Consider the following 20,876-nt stretch of genomic DNA (forward strand, 5'->3'; position numbering starts at 1 on the left):
CATGTAACAGAAATATTCAAAGCTGATGATTATTTATACTTACAGATGCGCTCAAAGATTCAAATTTCTCTCCACTAGTTTTCCCAACCTATACAACAAAAACATATTCACAATATGAAGAAAAAAAAAAGCACTAAAACCCTGAAAACAGTGTAAGTGTAACTTTGATATGAAGTACTTACAGCTGAAACAGCTTTCACATTTAGGCTTTCTTTCTTGAATGTCTTAGGCCCGTTTTTGAATTGCAACTGAAACAGTGTAACTCAGAGACCAGGAAAGCAATTTAAGAACCTAAGAAATGCTTAAACTGCAAATATTTTGAAATCTCAAAAGTGCCACCCTTTAGCTCTCCAATATCTTTGTGCATTTTCACCATGACGGCTCTTTTTAACCTTTAAGAAAAGCTTATAAGCCATCTCAACTTTATTTGAATCCAGCAGTTTGTTATTCAACTTAGCAGAAATAAGTCTACTAGGGCAAAAACCTTTCTTCAGACACTCCTCCATGATGACCACAGCATCTTCTAGTTGACCATTGTTGCAAAGCCCGTTAATAATATGCTCATAAATTTCTACATCAGAAACATAACCACTTTGCTCCATCTCATCCCATACATTCAAAAGCATACCACATTTACCAAACCTCGAGAGTCGCATAAGCAATATCTTATAAGCATTTGCCGATATTGTACACTTTGCGTCTTTTGCTTTCTTATAAATCATCATAGCAGCATGTGGCGGGCCATAACTACATAAAGATTCAATGAATGAGGTTACTGTCCCTGTAGTCGGCATAATACCCCGACCAAGCATTTCATCAAACATTTCAAGCGCATCTGCTACCCTTCGAGCTTTAAGAAAAGCATATATTATCGACACATGTGTATCAACATTCGGTTCACAACCATTCCTCAACATAGCATCATAGTATTTCAAACACTCATCAATATCTCCAACCGAGATAAAAATAAAGATCATTGCATTATAAACAGCAGCGTTCACCACACACATTTCCCGTTCTTTCAAACTCTCAAACATCTTAACCGCATCATCGATACGACAGTTCCTCCCCAAACCCTCAAGCACATAGCTAAAAGTCAAACTATCCGCGTCAAACCCGTCCTCCACCATTTCCTTCAAAAACCTCTCGATCTCATTAACCCTACCAAACCTAGCCCACCCGCGAATAACTATATTATACGCCTCACTGTCACACCCCACTTTCCCTTTCATTTTATTTAGCAGCGTACTCGCAGCAGCTACATACGAACGACGACAAAGGCAACGAAGCATAACTTTTAACGTTAACAAATCCAAATAATCCCATTTCCCAAACATACGTAGCGCTTTCGAGACACGTTTACCTTTAAGAAAACTATCGACAAAAATAAACAGAGTTTGATTATCAGGACTCAATCCTTTAATTCTCATATCACTTAACACATTATTCATAACATCGAAACACTTTCGTCTCCCTAACGCCTTAAGAAGCAGATTATAAGTATCAACATTATCAAACAACATCTTATTACGGCCAGCTGCCCAGTCAAACAACATAACCATAGATGTTCCATCTAAACTACCTTTACTGATTACTTTAGCAATTAAATCAGAGTTGACCTCAAGGTCAACGGAAGCTGCGGTCAAGGCGCGTTTGACCGCATGTGTTCCGTTGAGTTTCTGAATGAAAACGCCTCGTAATTTGTCTTCAGGTGATAATAGCAGGTCCTGAGTTTGACCTAATTTTGAAATTGAAGGTGTGGTTTGATGGCGGATGGGTAACAGGACGGATAATTGGTCTTAACACAAGGCGTTCAGTAATGCTCGTGTTGGTTTCCGTTAGGTCAAATGTTTGTGTTGAATATGCTGGGTATGAGAGTGAGTAATGGAGGATTTGAGAGGTGTACCTGAATCTGGTAAGGAGCATGGTGAAGGATTGAACGGAATTTGACGAGCGGTGGTTAACAGGCGCCGGTGGCTGGTGGTTGTAGATCGCAAGCCGGTTTAAAACTGATTTGGTTTGGTCAAAATAAGTCAAAACCGGTTTATGATTGGTTTCGGTTCAGGTTGAAGCCGGTTTCTTACCATGTTACGATCGGTTTCGGTTCGGGTTTTGATCGTTTTCGGTTCGGTTAACCGGTTTGGAACCGCTTTTGATGGAGAAAATTACAAACCATTGGTTTCAAACCGGCTTCTACATAATCGGTTTCAAACTGGTTCGGTTTCGGCTCAGTTTTCGAGTCGATTCTGACCGGTTTATTTGCCCACCTCTAGTTATAGACTCCACTGGTGGGCTGTTCCACGTCTCGAAGCTTGGGCTCGTGACTAGCTCGAATAAAATTAGCTAAAAAACTTGATTTGGAACAACCTAAGTCAAGTTGGCTCATTTTTGTAACCGAACCAAACGGGTCTTGGCTCGATCTTACACTCGTTTAACTGCAAAATCGAGCTAGAGTCTAGTTGAGCCGCCTCATTTAATTTCGAGCTCAACCTCAAACTCACATTGGCTCAACCCGTCAACAACCATACTCTGAATGTTTTTGGTTTGCAAATTTGGCCTTTAACTTACGTTTAATGTGATTTTGTGTTAATTGTAGTTGTATAGTGTTATGGGGGGTAATGGGATGAACGAGAAAATGAAAGGATCATTAGTTCGTTATGACTTTATTGTTATGTTTTGTTAACCTATGAAAACTGAATGAATCATTATGTTGCGTTGTTTGGTAGACAATAAAATATGAAGGAATGAAATGCGAATAACAAAAAAACATGTGTCAAACTAAAGAAAATTTAGCAAATTAAAAAAATGGTAATGGGCAGTGGTGATGGTGGTGACAGTGGTGGAGGCGACGGTGATGGTGGTGGTGGTGGCGGCTAGACAACGGTGATGATAGTGACGGCGGTGGCGGTGGTTGTAATGGTGGTCAGGTTGTAGTGGGGTCTTCAAGAATCGTGAAAAGTTTTTGGGCCGAAGGCGAATAAAAATTTGTTGAGTAATTGGATTTAAACATATGATTTAAAAAAATAATAAAAATTCAGGCCTATCGAGGTGTTGGGCCGGATCGGTCGACCACCTGGCCCTACCTCAATACCTCATAGCCGCCTTGTTAGGTGGTGGTCTCAAGAAGGATGAATGGCTTTATTGTGTTTAGAGGAAATGAGATTACGTGTGTAATAGATTATCGCATTTCATTAATCACCTATCAGATATCTTTTTTCCTCTCTTTTATTTTCATTCTCCTAGAACGTGGTCTCAAGAAGGATGAATGGTTTTAATTCCGACAATTTTGTTCGTCTATATCAAACGATACCTTGAAATCCTTTAAATTTTATGATTTAAGTAATATGTTAAAATGATTGTTTAAATTAATCTTTAAATAAGATCTACATACTAACTCATTGATCTCTCATCTCATCTTCTCTATTGTCTCATGTAGAGTGCATATACGCTTAGATATATGCTTAATCTGATGAGAAAACTAACTTGAGCATAAGAGCGGTCCCCAAGGCTACAGTCCGTAGATCCTTTCTAACGAGCTTTTCATGGTGTTATATAGCGTCGTTGCATGACAAAGAAGACCAAGTGTGACGAGTCCATCTCCTCCACCATGGCAACGATCTAATCATCTAAGTTAACTCTCCGTGAATGCCACACAACAGTTACAAGGGTTGTCAGAGTTTTTGGTTAGAAATATGTTGGGCTATTAGTTGGAAAGTTAAATGAGTCAAAAAGGCATGTGTTTGTATTTATTTTATCAGTTAACTAAGGCAATAAAACTGACATTAGACGGTCTGAAACAATATCCATGCAACAAGATAAACTGAAAGTTTGATTCAAACTAAATGAAATCATAGGGTACATAACAGTAAGGAAGGACACTATGTAAATCTAAGCTACTGCAACTGAATAAGAAAATGCAAAGTTCCAAGCACAACAAAGTATAATCTATCAACAACAACATTCAAGTATCTGGCAAACATTTCGCCTGAATCAAACAGATTTTGTTGCTGAAAGCATAGGATCTCAATCATCATCCTCGTCATCATCATCATCCTCATCATTATCTTCTTCATCATCACCCCCTTCCTGTCATCATAGCATGACGTAAATTAAAAGAATTCCTAACTCTTAATTATTAAATAAGCTTCTTAAAAATGAGAAGAAGAAAAAAATACCTGTCCGCTTTCCTCGTCAACCTCGGACTTGGATTTTTCATATTCTTCATCCTCCTCAGCTACGCTCTCCTATTATTGTGCATGCATAAGATTAGAAGTGACCCATTTATTTATTGATTGGTCAGTTCAGGTTATGCTAACGAGTCAAATGGTCACCTGTTTCTTGTTGTATGCAGTCATTAGTTTCTCATAATCGGTTTTCCTTTTCGCAGCTTTGGCTTCATATGGTGCTTTCTCCTGACAATGGTAAATACAATAAATAAGCCCCAGATTATCAAGTCTTTGAACCTTGTTGACTTGTTGTTATAGGTTCAAAGCAGATTTATTTACATTTTTATTTATACTTACAGCTGCACTCAAAGATTTCCATTTCTCTCCACCAGCTTTCCCAACCTATATGAACAAAACCAAATTTATAAGATGAAAAAAATAAAAGTAAAAGGTTATGTATTATGTAACCCTTATATGAAGTACTCACAGCTGAAACGGCTTTCACATTCGGATTCTCTTTCTTGAATGTCTTCCTGAACTCCTCGCTGTAATCATAAGCACACACCCAATCAGATTCAACATATTATAAACTTATTAGCATTTTACCATATAAGCCCTTTGCAAATTAGACTTACAGGAAGACAAAGAAAGCACTCGGGGGTCTCTTTGGCTTGTTGGGATCTTTCACTGCTTTCCCGGCCTTAGCTTTGCTTTTGCCGACAGCCTTAGCAGGTGCCTTTCTCTTCCCTACCTTCCTGAAATATCGAAAAGATGCCGGTTTTCAATACCATCCAAAATAACAAATTTTTATCTATCGGTTGATCTACAGTAATAAGAAGAGATCTTAGCTTGTCATCAACAGGCTTCAAGGTGTCCTTCTTTGCGGCTCCTTTACCTTTAGCACCCTTCATATCTAGAAAGCCTCGAACAAGTTACAGAAACTTTATTAAAATGTATAATTTAAAATAGCATTGAATTTGATGAATGAATGAAAAGCAGGTGCAACAATAATTTGCTGCAATTGAATCTGCATCTTTTGACAAGCATTGCAATCTTATAAATAATAATTTTATTCTTCCTTGTAAAGGAATAAGAATAATTAAACCCACTAAAACAGAATATAAATCAATCAATCATAGAGAACATAACAAAGGTCTTCTAGAAGACAGCTACACAAACCCTAATATTAACTTCAAAATACTTTCAAGCTCCAAATTCCAAAAATTCAAATATTAAAAAATCAAAACCAAGGGTTTGGATCAAATACAAATTAACACACTATGTTATATATATATATATATATATATATATATATATATATATATATATATATAATTACCCTACTTGATTCGCACAGTTTTTTTAGTTTATAAGTTAAGTTTCCTAAAAAACAAAACATAATAACAATCAAATCAGCAAAAATCAAACTAATAACGAAACAATTAATCGAGTTCAAAGTAATTAGGGCACATATATTGTTGATATTTAAGAACAATTAAACACAAATAATAATCTGATCAGCAAAAATCAAACCAATTGTTAAGCTCTAACTATTCAATTTGAGTATAACAAAACAGGAAAATAATTAAAAAAAAAGATCTGAATCTGAAGAAGAAGAAGAAGAAGAAGAAGAACAAGCATACCTGAAGCTAGACGAAAGAAAGAAAGAAAGAAACAATGATCTGTGATCGGTGAAGTGAGAGAGCTGAGTAGAGAGAATCAAGGAGCCTGGCTTTTACAAAGAGTGACCGGACCAGCCGGTTGACTTGATCGAGATTTTTTCTATATTCAATTGAAAATGAGATTCGAGAATCGGGTTACCGGGAGTAGCCGGTTTCAGACTAAAGTAGAAGAAGAGTTAGTGGTATGGGAATCGGGGGTTGTATCGTTTACACCCTCCTCTTTCAACAAGGTTCTAGTTTGGGATTAAATTATTAACACTCGCTAGTCGGTACCGAAAATCCTTAAAAGAAAGTTGGTATCAGTGTTGAAAATATTTGGTACTGCTACGCAGTATTATTTGCTTATCCTTAGTTAAATATACTCAAATGTTATTATGTTTAAACTATGACAAGCTGGTTAGCAGCATCCATGGACAAGGGCAAATCTGTATATAAGGATGTGGGTTCACGGAAACCCACCGAATTTAGGATTTTATATAGAACGTTTATATAAAAGACGATAGTGAACCCATATGTGAATTACGAGTGAATCCATAACCAAAATGAAATTGTAGTTTGGTGGTAAATTCCCTGTCTTCCAATCATGGGAACACGAGTTCAAATCTAACACACGGGTCGAACCCCAACACAGTACACATAATGAAACACAAACTGCATGGAGTTAATTTATTGATTGCTTTTGTTCACATTCTTTTCTTTTTTTTTTCTTGAAATGGAATTAAAAAGCCGAGCTCTGAACAAACTATTCGGAACCTAGAAAAAAATATTTACATCAATAAGAGGTCCATACAAGTCACTTTTTATGAGGTACGTATTATGTATTTGCATTATGATCTTTCTTTTCTTCCTTACTCTACTATTAATAGTATAAAAGTGACAAAAAAATGTAAAAATTTTACAGTATATTGCGGGGAGAGGTAACTTTAAGTAAATATACACTAAAAATTGTTGTCCTGATTTATCGGATAGAAATCCATTCAATATTTGTTTCAATACCAGCACGGTTGTAAACAAAAACATACATATTTTATAAAAGGCTCAGGCTTTTTGTTCGTTTTAGGCTTTTAGAATGAATGATCCGCCCCTGCTGACTTGAGCTGAACCAAAATTTTTTATATCCGGTTCTATGAAACTTGAGCATAAAAAATATAGTGAACTCATTGAAAACAATTTCTGGATCCGTCACTGTCCATGGATATTAGTTGAGTGATGCAGACCAATACACAAGATCCATAACTCCCTAAGATTACACAATAGTATGCGAACAAGCCACACGGATGACGAGTCTATATGGGATCACAAAACTTCAAACTTAGCAATAAATAAATATTAACTCAATAATAAGTATGTCAAAACAAATGCGTTATCATTCTGATTACACATGTATGTTAATAATTGCTAACTTAAAGTACAAATTAAATATGTGATATATTAGTTCTAGCATATGATCACTTCTTGTTTTTGAACTCGACTAGCTAGTCCAATCAGTGAATATAATTTATGTAGTAAATGCGCGTACACATGCATATTTTAAAAACAAAAGATATCTAAGGACCACTTGTTATTATTTTTTTTAATTATTTAATGTATAAACACAAACGAGCCATAGAATCAAGAAAGAAAAAAAAAAGTGTGTGTGTGTGTGTTAAAATGCTGTTATGCAAGATTCAAGACTTAACATCATTGATGGGTTGGGGCGATGAGCTAAATTGATCAAATTATTATGTGTGTATGCCAAAGACTTTCTTATTGACATGCTTAGTGTTGACTTCAGGAGGTCAACCACTATGAGAAAGGACTCGGACAGGTGAAGGTCAGGTAAGGTGAGTAGACAGCCAAGACGTGAAAGCGTACGTGCGTATATTATTTGGTTGAAATGAATTTGATTTATTTTGCGATATAGGTGTAATCATTATTATGGACTTGTTCATATATTACAAAACGGTAAAATCTTGTTACCAAGGAATCAAAATGGGCATGTGATCTTAAAGCGAGACCATGTTTACATCACGGGTAGGTAAACACAAAACCGAATCTCATGTGGGAATGAGATTCATGAGCCACAACAGGTGATGCGACTCAAACATTGAACTCTAATGATTATGGTGTAGCTCGTGCTTGTGTGAAATGCTTGAACTAATCTAACAACATTAAACGAGGGGCGTGAAATATGTTGCATATCAGTTTGTTTAAATATTTATGATGAGTTGCATATTTGAATGTACATAATGACAAGCATGACCGGAAAGTAGCGTATGGTACACCCATTGACACATTCGACACGCCAATTTGCAAGAGTATAAAGGGTCGTGGTACATTTGGCGTACGCTAGTATTGGCAAAACATGGTCGTATACTCGTATTTCGGGGTCCGGTCTTGTTAGTTGCTGCTTAGGATTTTAACTTGGGTTTAATAATGTGTAATTTGATTAGTTATTGCTATCATTGCATGACACATATTTTTAGGTAATACGCAAGTTGACAATAGTTTGAAGTTGAAGTCTTAGGATGGGTTTCAAAACCAAACTTGTAATTTTGCAAATGTGTTTGTTGAATGTATAAACGAATGAACTTCACCATGCTAAACATTTGTTTCGTGCGCAGAAACACACAAGCCCATGGCAGGATGAAAACAATTGACCATTATCATAAGGGTCAGCGTGGCAAATGGCTATCTTAGTTATTTTATAATTTTTTTTTGTTGCTAAATACAGCATCGTCCATGGTTTGTCTCACTGTATTTAAGGGGTGTTTGGGATTACTTATTTTCCCTTTTTATAACTTATTTAAGGCATAAATTATAAGTTATGAAGTTATAACTTATACCTTATACACTCACAAAATCTAAATTTTCAAAACACCTTATAACTTATCTATAATAATATATATAAACGAAACCCTTAAAATTCTACGTGTCGCGATGTGGTCGATCCCCACTTTTATAAAAGCCACCAGATTGCTTGATTTTTAAATGGAGGTATCTCATTGATTTAACCCAAATTCATGGGTATGGGTCTTACCAAAACCAGATAGCTCTTAAACAAGTTATAACATCTTATTAAATTAAAAATTAATCTTACTAATTATTTGATATAAAAATCCTATAAAATATGGATATATTAAAATTTTATATCCAATTTTAAAAAAAAAGATATTATTTATAATTAATAAGCAATTTTATAGTAAAAAACATAAGCGGGTGATGGGTCACCAATTCCAGATAGTTTTTAAACGGGTTATAACATATCATTTATTTATGAAACCCTTTTATCATCAAACTCTAAGTATATTATTAACTTTCTTACAATAAAGAAAATTAAAATCCAAAAAATAAATATTAAAAAACGAAAAATGTAAAACAACCATTTTCTCAAGCCATCAGATTGCTTTATTTGTAAATGAAGGTTTTTTCATGCATTTGAGCCGAATTCATGGGTAAAGGTCTCACCAAACCCAGATTGCTCTTAAACGGGTTATAACATCTCATTATATTAAAATTTAATCTCATAAAATATTTGATATGAAAATCCTATAAAATACGGATATACTAAAAATTAATATCCTATTTTATTTAAAAAAAAGATATTATTTATAATTAAGAAATAATTTTATAATAAAGAAAATAAACGGGTATCACCAACCCCAGATAGCTTTTAAACCGGATTATAACATATAATTTATTTGTGAAACCATTTTATCATCAAAGCTCACGTATATTAATTACTAACTTTCTTACAATAAATAAAATTAAAATCCAAATATACATATATAAATATCAAAAACGAATAATATAAAACAACCCCCGTAATACGGTGGATAAAATCCAGTAACCCATAAACTTATAGCTCATAAGTTATAAGCTATAAGAAGCTAATATAAGGAATCCCAAACACCCCCTTATAAGTTATATCTAAACTTTATTCTCTCGTTTTAGTTGCATGGGCCTCTTTCTTGGAGCCTGCACCCGTTTCATCCCGCCCTATCGGGCCTTGCAGAATACATCTCTTCCCTTTTATAAAATGAAACACAGAATAAGTTCATAAATTATGTTACATTACATATTTGATATTTTCTTTGGATCCTGGCTTGATGGTAAGCTAGCTATATATATATATATATATCAAAACAAAACCCTCAAAAAATATCTATTAAACATAAAACAATTGAAGTAGATTTTAGTAAAAAAAATCTTAAACCTTTCACACACCAAAATTATCCAAACCACCTTTTAGTTCAGCTAGTGATACTTTTATTTGAATTTCAACTTGTATTATTGTTTAAGAACGTAGCCACAAACAAAAATAATCCACGTCCTCACCGAAACCCACCACTAGATATGAGACGAGACATTCACAACCAGATAAGCCCTAGATAAGGCCACACACTCTCTCATCCGTCAGATGGATTCACTCTCTTCATCCAACGCCTCTAATCCCCTCACTTATCTCATCCATTCACACCCACCAAACCCTATACAACACCACACTCTCTCACCAACATTAACACACACACACACACAATGGCATCCACCGCCGCTGCCACCTCCTCCTCCTTCATCGGCACCCGTCTCCCGGACCTACATTCCAACTCCGGCCGAGTCTCCGCTCGCTTCGGCTTCGGAAAACCCAAACCCGCCCCTAAAAAAATTTCCAAAAGCGTTACAACAGACCGTCCATTATGGTACCCGGGGCCACAGCCCCGGACTACCTAGACGGAAGTCTCGTTGGAGACTATGGGTTTGACCCGTTCGGGCTGGGCAAACCCGCGGAGTACCTGCAGTTTGATCTGGACTCGTTGGACCAGAACCTGGCTAAGAATGTGGCTGGGGACGTGATTGGAACTCGGTTCGAGAGTGCGGACGTGAAGTCGACTCCGTTCCAGCCGTACAGTGAGGTATTTGGGTTGCAGCGGTTTAGGGAGTGCGAGCTTATTCATGGACGCTGGGCGATGTTGGCTACTCTTGGTGCTCTTACTGTGGAGTCTGTCACCGGTGTTACATGGCAAGATGCCGGAAAGGTATATAATATACATATTGCATGTTGCATGAACTATATATTAATACAACTATGTATTTGATTTTGTACGTTTTCGGTTTTATGTAAGACTAGTTTGTTTTTGATGTGGTGTTGTTATTTAACATGCATACCCATACGTATTCCATGCATTTTATACAAAGTATATATATAGTTTGACTACAAACACCAAATTACGAAGAATAAAATAAAATATTTAGATATTTTTTTTAACAAGTATCCATATTTTTTAATTTTTATAGTTACATAAAAGACACATACATTTATTTACATAAAGAGCTATTAAGTTAATTCTTTTGTATGGTTTTAAAATTTAAAACGTTTTCCTATGCATGCGAATGTTATATTATATTATTAACTAGAGATGTGTATTTTGTATACATGAAATTTGTTCTTTATAACATAAAATAGACGTTGCAGTTATCGTTTTTTAAGTTGAATATTCTAAGGCTGAAAAAACATTGTTTCATTTATAAGAACCAGCGTTACGTGTTTCTCTTAGTTCTCAAATATTATTAATGGAAGTTGAATGTTACCAAATGGGTATATAAAAGAATTTAGTAAATCAAATAAATTGATTGTTTTTTGGATTTTTTTGTTCTTAGGTGGAACTAATTGACGGATCATCATACCTTGGCCAACCACTTCCATTCTCAATCACCACTTTGATCTGGATCGAGGTTTTGGTAATCGGGTACATTGAATTTCAAAGGAATGCGGAACTTGAACCCGAAAAACGGTTGTACCCTGGTGGCCCATTTGATCCATTAAACTTGGCCAGCGACCCGGAGAAGAAAGCCACACTACAATTGGCGGAGATCAAGCATGCCCGTCTCGCCATGGTGGGGTTCCTCGGGTTTGCTGTCCAAGCAGCGGCCACTGGAAAGGGCCCACTCAACAACTGGGTTACACACTTGAGCGATCCACTTCACACCACCATCCTTGACACATTCGGATTCTTCTCTTGAACACTTGTTTCTGGCCATTTATGTATATGTATGATATACATATCGGCTTCGTATTAATTATCTTGTAAAGTTTGTAACTTTTGACGAATTAAGCGGAACAATATGATCGTGTGTGCTACACTTGATCTCATAAATCATCATATTAATTAGACGATACTCACACACATTAGAAGATTCATATAAACATACAATATGAATGAGCATACTCTTACCAAGATGAAAGCTTAAGATTTTGTAGAACTTAAATGAATTTAGATGGAAGATTTTCTGCTGACTTTAAAGCTTGATTCTTGAAAAAAAATTTGAGGTGATCATATCACTTTCTCACATCGCAAACATACACACATACAACGCTTTCAATGTTTTGTTATTGTAATTTGTAAAGAACACATTTGAGGTTTTATTTGAATGTCATTTGGTTCGTTAAAGCTTTTGATTTAACCACTGAGTTTCTTGAGCCATTTGATTGCTCCATTCCCTCATCGACACATCTTTAACGAAGGCATTGGAATTACTTCACACTTTATTTTTTTAGTCACGATTTATTTTGAATTTACATGAGCTTCTACTCATAATCATAGGCGGATCTAGTGTTTTGTATGGGGTCGGCGTCTATATCATATGAAACTTTTTTAACAATATATATATATTAAAATCTGGACTGACACCATGAAATTTTGACACTAACACCCCTAGAATTTTGAGAATAAGTGAACGACCCAATAAAAAGAGTAAAGTGCCAAAATCGTTCATGAGGTTTGATCGATTATGCGGTTTTCGTCCAAACAGTTTGTTTTGTGCAAATGGACCATTGAGGTTTCCCGCTTCTTGCCAATTACGTCCAAATCGTTAACTCCGTTTAATTTATTATTTTTTATTTTTTTTAATTTATATTTTTATGAGCACATCCTCAATATTCTATTATTATGCAAATGAAGATAATGTGTATATATTATACAAAAGTACAGTAGCAACGACTCTCACCTGATTCTGTGTCGCCGGCCACCCCATATTTGATATCTCTGACGATCTACCACTAGCCGCACCGATCTTACTTGGTTTCATCATAACATCGTGGTTCATATAGGCGATTTTGCACCAGATCCGGTTCAAATCACGAATTAAACCATATGATTTGTAACATGAATTATTTGGGCAAAATAAAACACGATTTGAACACAAATCCATGGCGAACTTTGATTCAGGAGGCTGAGATTGACATCATGTCCGAGAGTTTTTACTAGTGCCGGAGCAGCAGTGGGCGGTGTGCTGCGGCCGTACACGGTGGGGTGTGAGGCGTGTGTCTGTTTAAGGAATCGTTAAGGTTGTATCGTGAAATTGCGAAGTGAGATTTAGGGTTACTGTTTGCGTGCGTGTTGCCGGAAAATCAGGGTAAAACGGGGAAGGGATGGTGGTGGTTTCAGGCGGAAGCGGTGGTGGATTTAGGCGGAGTTGCTGTAAATATCTCTGAAGGAGATAACACTAAGTCACCATTTTTATCCAGTGAGTGGGTGAGGTTGCTGGAATATTAGCCGGATGGAGGTTTGATGGTGTTCGGGGTGGGGAAGACGAAGATAGAATGTTAATTTTATTGTTTGAAATAACTATATAAAAAGACAAGCTTGCCCTTCATTTAACGTTAATTAATTAACAAAATTAACGATTCGGACGTGATTGGCAAAAACTCAGTGATTCAGTTGCACAAAACAAACTATTTGAACGAAAATCGCATAGTCGATTAGACCTAAAGGACGATTTTGACACTTTTCTCCAATAAAAATTTCAAGACGTACCCCTGATATAAGAGAATGTAATTTACATATTTACAAATATAAATTTAATATGAATAGTTCCCAATTAAATCTACCATTTGGAATTGGAACATTGAAGTCAAATACAACTCTTTTCTCTGGCCCAAATCGAATTCTAACCCAACTTGAAACTTGAAAGGCCACATTTTACATTTAACCGAACAAACAAAAATAAAATGAACGGAGAATGGACTACGGAGGGTCGAGTTATGGTAAATTCGGCGGGTTTGATCGATATTCCATAAACAATATAATTAGCCTAGATGAATCCATATGATGATGAAAATGATTAAAGAAGCCTTTTGGTTGAACTTGCGACCTACATTTATTATCTGAAAGGATACACACGATTTGCCAATATGAATGGTTTATCTAGTCTTGTACAATCAATAGTTCAGGCAAATTAACACATATATTTACATTGGTGAATCGTTTATTGAAGCTAATGCTCGTGTTATCCGTCACAATTGCAACCGTTGAAAGATGCTAATTTTTCACAGTGAAATACTTAATGTCTTATTTGCGTAATCAGGTTGGTGATGAGAATATTTAATCGATAGTTGTATTTGGCATATTTATAAGTACATGCTTAAACATGTCTCTCTAGATGATGCTGTGACTATATTTCAAAAAGTGAAAAACATATATATAACAACTTTAGATGTATTATAATTTCACTATACATTTGTAATGATGTTTCGTGTACATTTTTGGTTATATGAAATTTAGTTTGATTATGCTTTATTTTTATATGGCATGATCTGATTGCTGTCAGTTCGTGTCTTAACGTGTTTAACAGGTTAGAGACGACGCGATTAACACAAGTATAAAACATGAAAACAAATCTTTTAACATTTGAATTTAGTGGTTTGAGCATGGCAGTTATACGTTTATGTACCAAGAAAGAGATATAATGTACTCGAGCGTCTTAATTTCAATTATTTTTAAAAATGTATAAAATTGCATACAACACTTTTTTGCTAAATAGGTCTTATCATGTCTAAACAGGTGCCCATTATGACGGCCCTAGATCTGATCCAACCCAAATGAGCGAACTGGACCAACGAAAATAAACTGCAAAAATTTCCGACCCTTATACAGTCATAACAAATTAATAGTTTGTTCATCATATAAGAGGAGCTTAAGTATAAGATGATTTTACATATAGCTTGTATACCATCCAATGATATAGTCTGATGAGATTGGCCTGGGTGCGCCATTCATGCATGTGCATTATACCGCCCAATGATATAGCTTGCATGTGGTGGTGAGCATCATATATACGATAATCAAACTTTCTTTCACGTATAAAAATGTCTTCGATTTAACGGTCACAAGGAGTTAGAAACAGACTTATTTTTCTTAAAAGGCGAGGGCATAAATCCTATTCACTTTTTTAAGAAACGGTGTAATATAGGAGTATGTTGTTAAAAAAAGAACTCCTTTATGGTCCATAATTTTTTTAATAAATTTATCTATGTTCCTTCACTAAATAGTATATACTAAATGTCTAAATTAAACATTCTATATTTATTAAAATATTTTTCTTAAACAGAATCTTTTATGGAACAATGTAAATTACTTTATTCAGTATTGTAAACTGATCCGTCATTAGTTTTGTCTAAAAGAATATAATCATCAATTCATCACAGTATATTAATAGATTAAAACAATTACTTGTCTTAACCCAAGATTTATAATCTTTTGACAACCAATCGTTCCTAAGATCTGAGCTTTATGTCACTTTCAACCTAAGATCTATGTCGTTTGCACACATCAAATTAGTATCTTTCACTTTTTTAATCATATATGCGCACTTACTTTATAAATGCTCAAACCTTTATAAACATATAGCATCTTTAACTAAAGTTGAATAACTTTTATTTATTGAATATAATTAGCTAATATATAAATGAACGCATTAATTAGAAAAAACCGCCACACTAGCTTTTTTTATTATATGAATAAAAGATACTTATTACATATACATGTAATAAGGTCACCGATACAAATGCTTGATGTTTAGAATAGTAGAAATAAGCAAAACTTAGAGGAAAAAAAAAAAGAAAACCATTTACTGAGGATTCGGAGGACGGCTGTTAGCAGCCGAAACTCTTGAACCCCACTCGAGTAACTCTTTGCTCGTGTCATCCTTGTGAGCTATCACCTCAATGAAACAGAAACAATCCTTTTTAGCTCCGGTTGCCGTCTCTATTGCTTCAATCAGATCTTCTTCACAAACCACCTTCAAAATTCAAGAACCATATTGTAAGCAATGCCACGAAAGTAGCATAAAACATAACATTTATAAATAAAATAACTCTCTTACCTTTGTAGTCCAACACTTGCCCGCACCGTTGTGGATCGCGTCAACCAATCCCGTGTAGTTCCAGTTCTTGATCACATTGTAAGGCCCATCATGGATTTCAACTTCAATGGTGTAACCGCCATTGTTGATCAGGAAGATGATTGAGTTCTGTCCACATCGCAGCATTGTGGACACATCTTGGGCCGTAACCTATAATATTATTATCAATCGATGGAAACGAATCAGTTTTAAAAAAATCTTGTTTTAGATCAATGAGATAAAGGTTAAGTAGTTGTAAATACTTGAAAGCTTCCATCACCAATGCAAGCTATCACCCTCTTATCAGTAGCAGCCTGTGCATACCCAAGAGTAGCACCAACAGACCATCCAATCGACCCGTATTGCATCTGGAACTCATACCTACAATAACCGTTTTCAATAATCAAAACATGTATCTATGTGTATGATAACTTAATAATAATAATAATAATAATAATAATAATAATAATAATAATAATAATAATAATAATAATAAGTAGCACCCTATTTGATGCTTACCCACATCCTTCTGGCAATTTAAGTTTCTGGCAATTGAACCACGAGTCACCTGTTTCAGCAATCACAGCTGTTTCACTAGACAACATCATTTGGATATGTTCAAACAGAACATTAACCCGTAACGGCTCACGAGGAGCGCATTTCAAAGGATGTCCTTCAGGGACAAAGATCCTGTGGTAGTTTTCATAAGCAGTGGTGTTTTTCTTAAGCTTCTTGGCTAAAGCTTGCAAGAAATCCTTCATCAAAACACAGCCAAAAGTCGGTCCGTTTCCGACTATGACCCGATCGGGGTGAACAATTAGCGCTTTCTCCTTTTTCAGAAGGAGAGAGTAACCAACAGAACTGTAATCATTGAATATAGGACCAGCAAAGATATAAGCATCAGCTGATTCAACAATTTCGGCACAAAATGCCGTGCTTACAGCACCCCAGTATGTCCCAATGAAGTGTGGGTGGTGCTCAGGAACTAGCCCTTTCCCTGCTGGTGTAACCGCAAGAGCATAACCGGAAGTGTCTGTCAATTCAACAAACGCCTCGGTTGCGCGTGAAACACGCAGTTTCGGTCCACCAACCATTACAGGCTTCACTGCCTTGTTCAAAAACTCTGCTGCAGCCTCTACAGCTGCTTCCAAACCCATCTTATTACTCAGCCTATATAACCAAACAAACAAACAAACCTCATAAGCTCAAAGCATGTATAAATGTATGATAAATTACAAGCATAACATAGCATATTACACACTTGGGGGCTAATGAAAATGGAACTGGTTCTCTGCTGAAAGTAGGATGAGGAATTGCAGCAAGATTACATCCTATGCTGATGTAAACAGGCTTGCTCTCTTTCAGAGCAGTCGAGATCGCAGTATCTATCAGTTCATGTGCATCTTCCAGGTTATTCACCACAGCCTACGTTTATAAATAATAATAATAATAATAATAATAATAATAATAATAATAATAATAATAATTAACAAGCTTAGCCGGATATCAATGTATTAATGCTAATGAGTTCATACTGTTTATGATTGCTAGAATCAAATATCTAGTAAAGTAGGTACTATAAAAGAAAAAAAGAACTTTATTTTACAAAAAAAAAATAAAAAATTGCATCAGACATGGTTATTAAAAAAGCTTTGCTTCTTGAGACTAGGCACATTTTTCAAATGATGCTCAGTAAATGCCCTTCTAGTTTCTAGGCGAGCGCTACGGTATTGTCTAGGACAGGATCGTCATAAGACAAAAGCCGAGTAAATTAAACAAGGAGTGCTATACATTCAATATTTTGTTTATTCAAGTTTCGAAATTACATTTGAATCTCATCTATTTTAGAACTTTTGGTGTTAATCAGATGATATTAAATGTCGTATATTTTAACTTTTTGATTTAAATGCACTTCACGCCTATCGTATTTAATAACTATTGCATCAGGAGCCAAATGCAACTTCGCTAATGCAACTGCTTTTATAAAATAAAGGCTGCGTTAGGCCAATAGTTTACGTAACAAAAACTGCTAATCAATAACTAAAATGATTAAACATTTATATATATACCTGATAGCAAGTGACAGTCTGAAAGCACCGAAGCTCTTGGCTAAAATCCGGCAATCCAATCGTATGATGCAAAATCCTATCCTTACCGTAATCATTAGAGTTGGGTCCACCAACGATACAAATCAACGGCAGATTCTCACTGTATGCACCAGCAATAGCATTAAGCACACTAAGTCCACCAACAGTGAACGTCACAACACACGCACCAACGCCACGAGACCTAGCGTAACCGTCGGCAGCGTATCCGGCATTGAGCTCGTTGCAGCAGCCAACGAGGTTGAGCCCAGGCTCAGCGATGAGGTGATCGAGCAACGTGAGGTTGAAGTCACCGGGAACGGAGAAGACGTCGGAGACGCCGATCTGGACGAGGCGGCGAGCGAGGTGGCGGCCGAGGGTGGCGTCGCCGGAGTTGAAAGGCACGGCGGAGGAGTGGAGGCAGGAGGTGGCGGAGATTTCTGGTGGACAACCGACGTTGCCGTTGGAAGTCACGGTGACGTCAGAAGCAGTACTGATTTTGGTGTCCATGACAATAATAATATTTTTGACTTGAAAGTTGAAATTGGTGTGGAAATTGAAAATGAAGTTGAAGTGTATTTATAGTTGAGAGGGGAAATCCAGGGGCGGTTTTGAGAGAAACTAGTTTTGGAATATTGTAAAATGGGAAACTTTATAAATCGGTGTATTTATATTCATGTTTACTGAAATGATTTTGATTTTGTTTAACAAAATTAGACTAAACTTGGGCCAAAAGATACAATTTTTATAAATAATAATAATAATTATTATTATTATAAAATAGTTGAATTTCAATATTTAGTGTGGTGTTAATAAATACAAAATATTAAGTTCTTAAAAGTAATGGTTGATTATAACATTTTCTTTTATTCTTCTGAATATTACAGCTAAAATATATTTTTAAGTTTCAAAATAAAATTGTTAAATTTTTGTACCTATAAGTTTTGTATATTCTCGCAAGACACATTATAAGTTAAAAATTATCTTTTAAAAGGTGTTGATTTTATTACTTTTTTTTCTAAGTTAAAATATTATCTATAACAGATAAATATAATTTTTAAAAATAAATTAGCAATAGAGCAATGATTCAGGGTCGTCTATGGTTGGGCGTTATCGGTTGGTTCCACATCACGCGAGGCGAGTTTGTATGGCTTGTTGCTTCCATAATTTCTAGGGAGATCCAAGTCGAGCTAAGTTAGAGCGAGTTGGGATTGGCTCAATTTTAAATCAAGCTCGCTCATCATGTTTCGTATGTAAACGGAGTTAAAATTTTGAGCCTAAGCTTAGCTCGATTTTAAAAAGAAATTTAATGAAGACATTTAAGTTTAATAGGTCAAGACTTCAAAATATGATTTAATAGTTCATAAAATGTACATAAATCAAGTCGAATCAAGTTCAATTGAATATAAATAACTTTAACAAAATATACAAAATACAAAGAGCGCGAAACTAAACAAGATGAGGTCAAACACACATAAACTAAAACTAAATTAATATGAGCCAAACTAAACAGAGAGAACAAGTTAGCCAAACCGAGCCGACCTAACAACCAAGCCACTCTAGGTTCAAGCTCTGCTAGGTTATAGTAAACTCAGCTCGGTTTTACACTGTCATTATTTAAAGGAAGTTTTTTTTTTCTAAACGAGCTTTGACCTATGAGCTTTTAAAACAGTCTAACAAATAAGTTTGATCTATTAGACCTTTCGCATTAGGACCATCCATAGCTTATGTGGAGAAGATTTGTGAGAAGGATGGGAAAGACAAGTGTTGTGGAAGCCATCCATTCTTGAAGATCCTTTATCATGGATGGTGAAGGATGGTGGTTTGTGGGTCCTTCATATTAGTGATGTGGATGTTATGAGGTTGTTTGTGGGAAGATTGAATATGTTATTTTTGTAGACAAAGTGTTTGTAGAAAAAATATATGAAAAATTGATGTGGCATCCTGACTAGACTATTTGTAGAGAAAATTACTCAGAATTGATGTGGATGGTCTTATTAATTAGCACCATATTTAGCAATAGTACATTTTTATTCTTATCAAGACACTTTCACTTATGTAGATTAATGTTTTAATAAAACCGATCGTTGGGTATTCTAATTGTTGAGGTCTCTTTTATAAGTTGGAAGAAAAAATTACAAATTTTGTCCTTTGAATTGCGTAAATTATGGAATGGGCCCTTTTTCAAAATGAGTTTCACTCTTAGTCCTTTATTTACATGTTTGCCATGGTTTTCGTCCTTTACACTAACGGGTGTTAAGTTTTTCAGTTAAGTAAGCCCATGTGCAGTGCACATGAGGGCATTTTCGTCCTTTTATCCATTAAGGACTATTTGTGTAATTAACTAAATTTGTAATTTAGTCAAACCAATTAACATGAGGGGTTGTTTATGTAATTTTTTGACAGAATTACAAATTTTGTCCTTTAAAAAAAGCCAAATTACGGTTCGTGTCCTTTTCTAAGTTTCCTTGCAGGCGGTGTATTTTAAACTTTTTTTTCCTACAAGTTTTGTCCTTTACGCTAACTGGGTTAGAAAAACTCAGTTAAATCCCATCACGTGAGGCGCATGTGAGGGTAGTTTTGTCTTTTCGTCTTACATAATAAAAAAATATAAAACCCTTTCTCTCTCTTCTATCAAACTCTACTCTCTCTCCCTGCTTCTCTTTCTTTCTTAATCACCCACCACCACCACCAACTCACCACCACCAGCAACCACTACCGGAATCAAGATCCCGTATTCCGCCGCAAAACGCCATCGTTTTAATCCAACGATGGCGTCAGTATCT

At 35.5% G+C, this 20,876-nt stretch overlaps 2 protein-coding genes and 2 pseudogenes across 3 annotated transcripts; 1 reads left to right on the plus strand and 3 right to left on the minus strand.

The window, feature by feature from the left end:
• Positions 1-322: 322 nt before the first annotated feature.
• Positions 323-1,926, minus strand: LOC143542191 (pentatricopeptide repeat-containing protein At5g15010, mitochondrial-like; annotated as a pseudogene).
• Positions 1,927-3,906: 1,980 nt separating this feature from the next.
• On the minus strand, positions 3,907-5,848 carry LOC143542192 (high mobility group B protein 1-like). Its single transcript, XM_077034838.1, has 8 exons — positions 5,810-5,848; positions 5,016-5,079; positions 4,802-4,921; positions 4,654-4,711; positions 4,524-4,568; positions 4,332-4,412; positions 4,176-4,244; positions 3,907-4,086 (listed from the first exon to the last, which is right to left on the minus strand). The coding sequence occupies exons 2-8, from the start codon at positions 5,075-5,077 to the stop codon at positions 4,024-4,026; spliced, it is 498 nt and encodes a 165-aa protein (XP_076890953.1). The 5' UTR covers positions 5,078-5,079; positions 5,810-5,848; the 3' UTR covers positions 3,907-4,023.
• A 4,510-nt stretch (positions 5,849-10,358) lies between these two features.
• On the plus strand, positions 10,359-11,949 carry LOC143542193 (chlorophyll a-b binding protein CP29.1, chloroplastic-like; annotated as a pseudogene). Its single transcript, XR_013136863.1, has 2 exons — positions 10,359-10,863; positions 11,486-11,949. The product of XR_013136863.1 is annotated as a chlorophyll a-b binding protein CP29.1, chloroplastic-like (transcript).
• A 3,773-nt stretch (positions 11,950-15,722) lies between these two features.
• On the minus strand, positions 15,723-18,600 carry LOC143542194 (pyruvate decarboxylase 2-like). Its single transcript, XM_077034839.1, has 6 exons — positions 18,076-18,600; positions 17,268-17,431; positions 16,526-17,176; positions 16,270-16,387; positions 15,989-16,177; positions 15,723-15,904 (listed from the first exon to the last, which is right to left on the minus strand). The coding sequence occupies exons 1-6, from the start codon at positions 18,598-18,600 to the stop codon at positions 15,734-15,736; spliced, it is 1,818 nt and encodes a 605-aa protein (XP_076890954.1). The 3' UTR covers positions 15,723-15,733.
• Between the last annotated feature and the right edge of the window lie 2,276 nt (positions 18,601-20,876).

The sequence above is a fragment of the Bidens hawaiensis genome, unplaced genomic scaffold (assembly GCF_021521415.1).
Source record: "Bidens hawaiensis isolate Kalapana, Puna unplaced genomic scaffold, B.hawaiensis_p1.1 tig00012786_1, whole genome shotgun sequence".
NCBI classification, from domain to species: Eukaryota; Viridiplantae; Streptophyta; class Magnoliopsida; order Asterales; family Asteraceae; genus Bidens; species Bidens hawaiensis.

Bases quoted from the DNA above. Each gene is read 5' to 3' on its own strand.
- LOC143542192 (XM_077034838.1), bottom strand. From the start codon at position 5,077: ATGAAGGGTGCTAAAGGTAAAGGAGCCGCAAAGAAGGACACCTTGAAG. The intron at 4,413-4,523 runs GTAAGTATAAAT...TACCATTGTCAG, and splicing joins GGAAATCTTTGAGTGCAGCT to GAGAAAGCACCATATGAAGC. The intron at 4,245-4,331 runs GTGACCATTTGA...GCACAATAATAG, and splicing joins CTGCATACAACAAGAAACAG to GAGAGCGTAGCTGAGGAGGA.
- LOC143542194 (XM_077034839.1), bottom strand. From the start codon at position 18,600: ATGGACACCAAAATCAGTACTGCTTCTGACGTCACCGTGACTTCCAAC. The intron at 16,388-16,525 runs GTAAGCATCAAA...CGGTTATTGTAG, and splicing joins AAATTGCCAGAAGGATGTGG to GTATGAGTTCCAGATGCAAT. The intron at 15,905-15,988 runs GTAAGAGAGTTA...TGAATTTTGAAG, and splicing joins GCAAGTGTTGGACTACAAAG to GTGGTTTGTGAAGAAGATCT.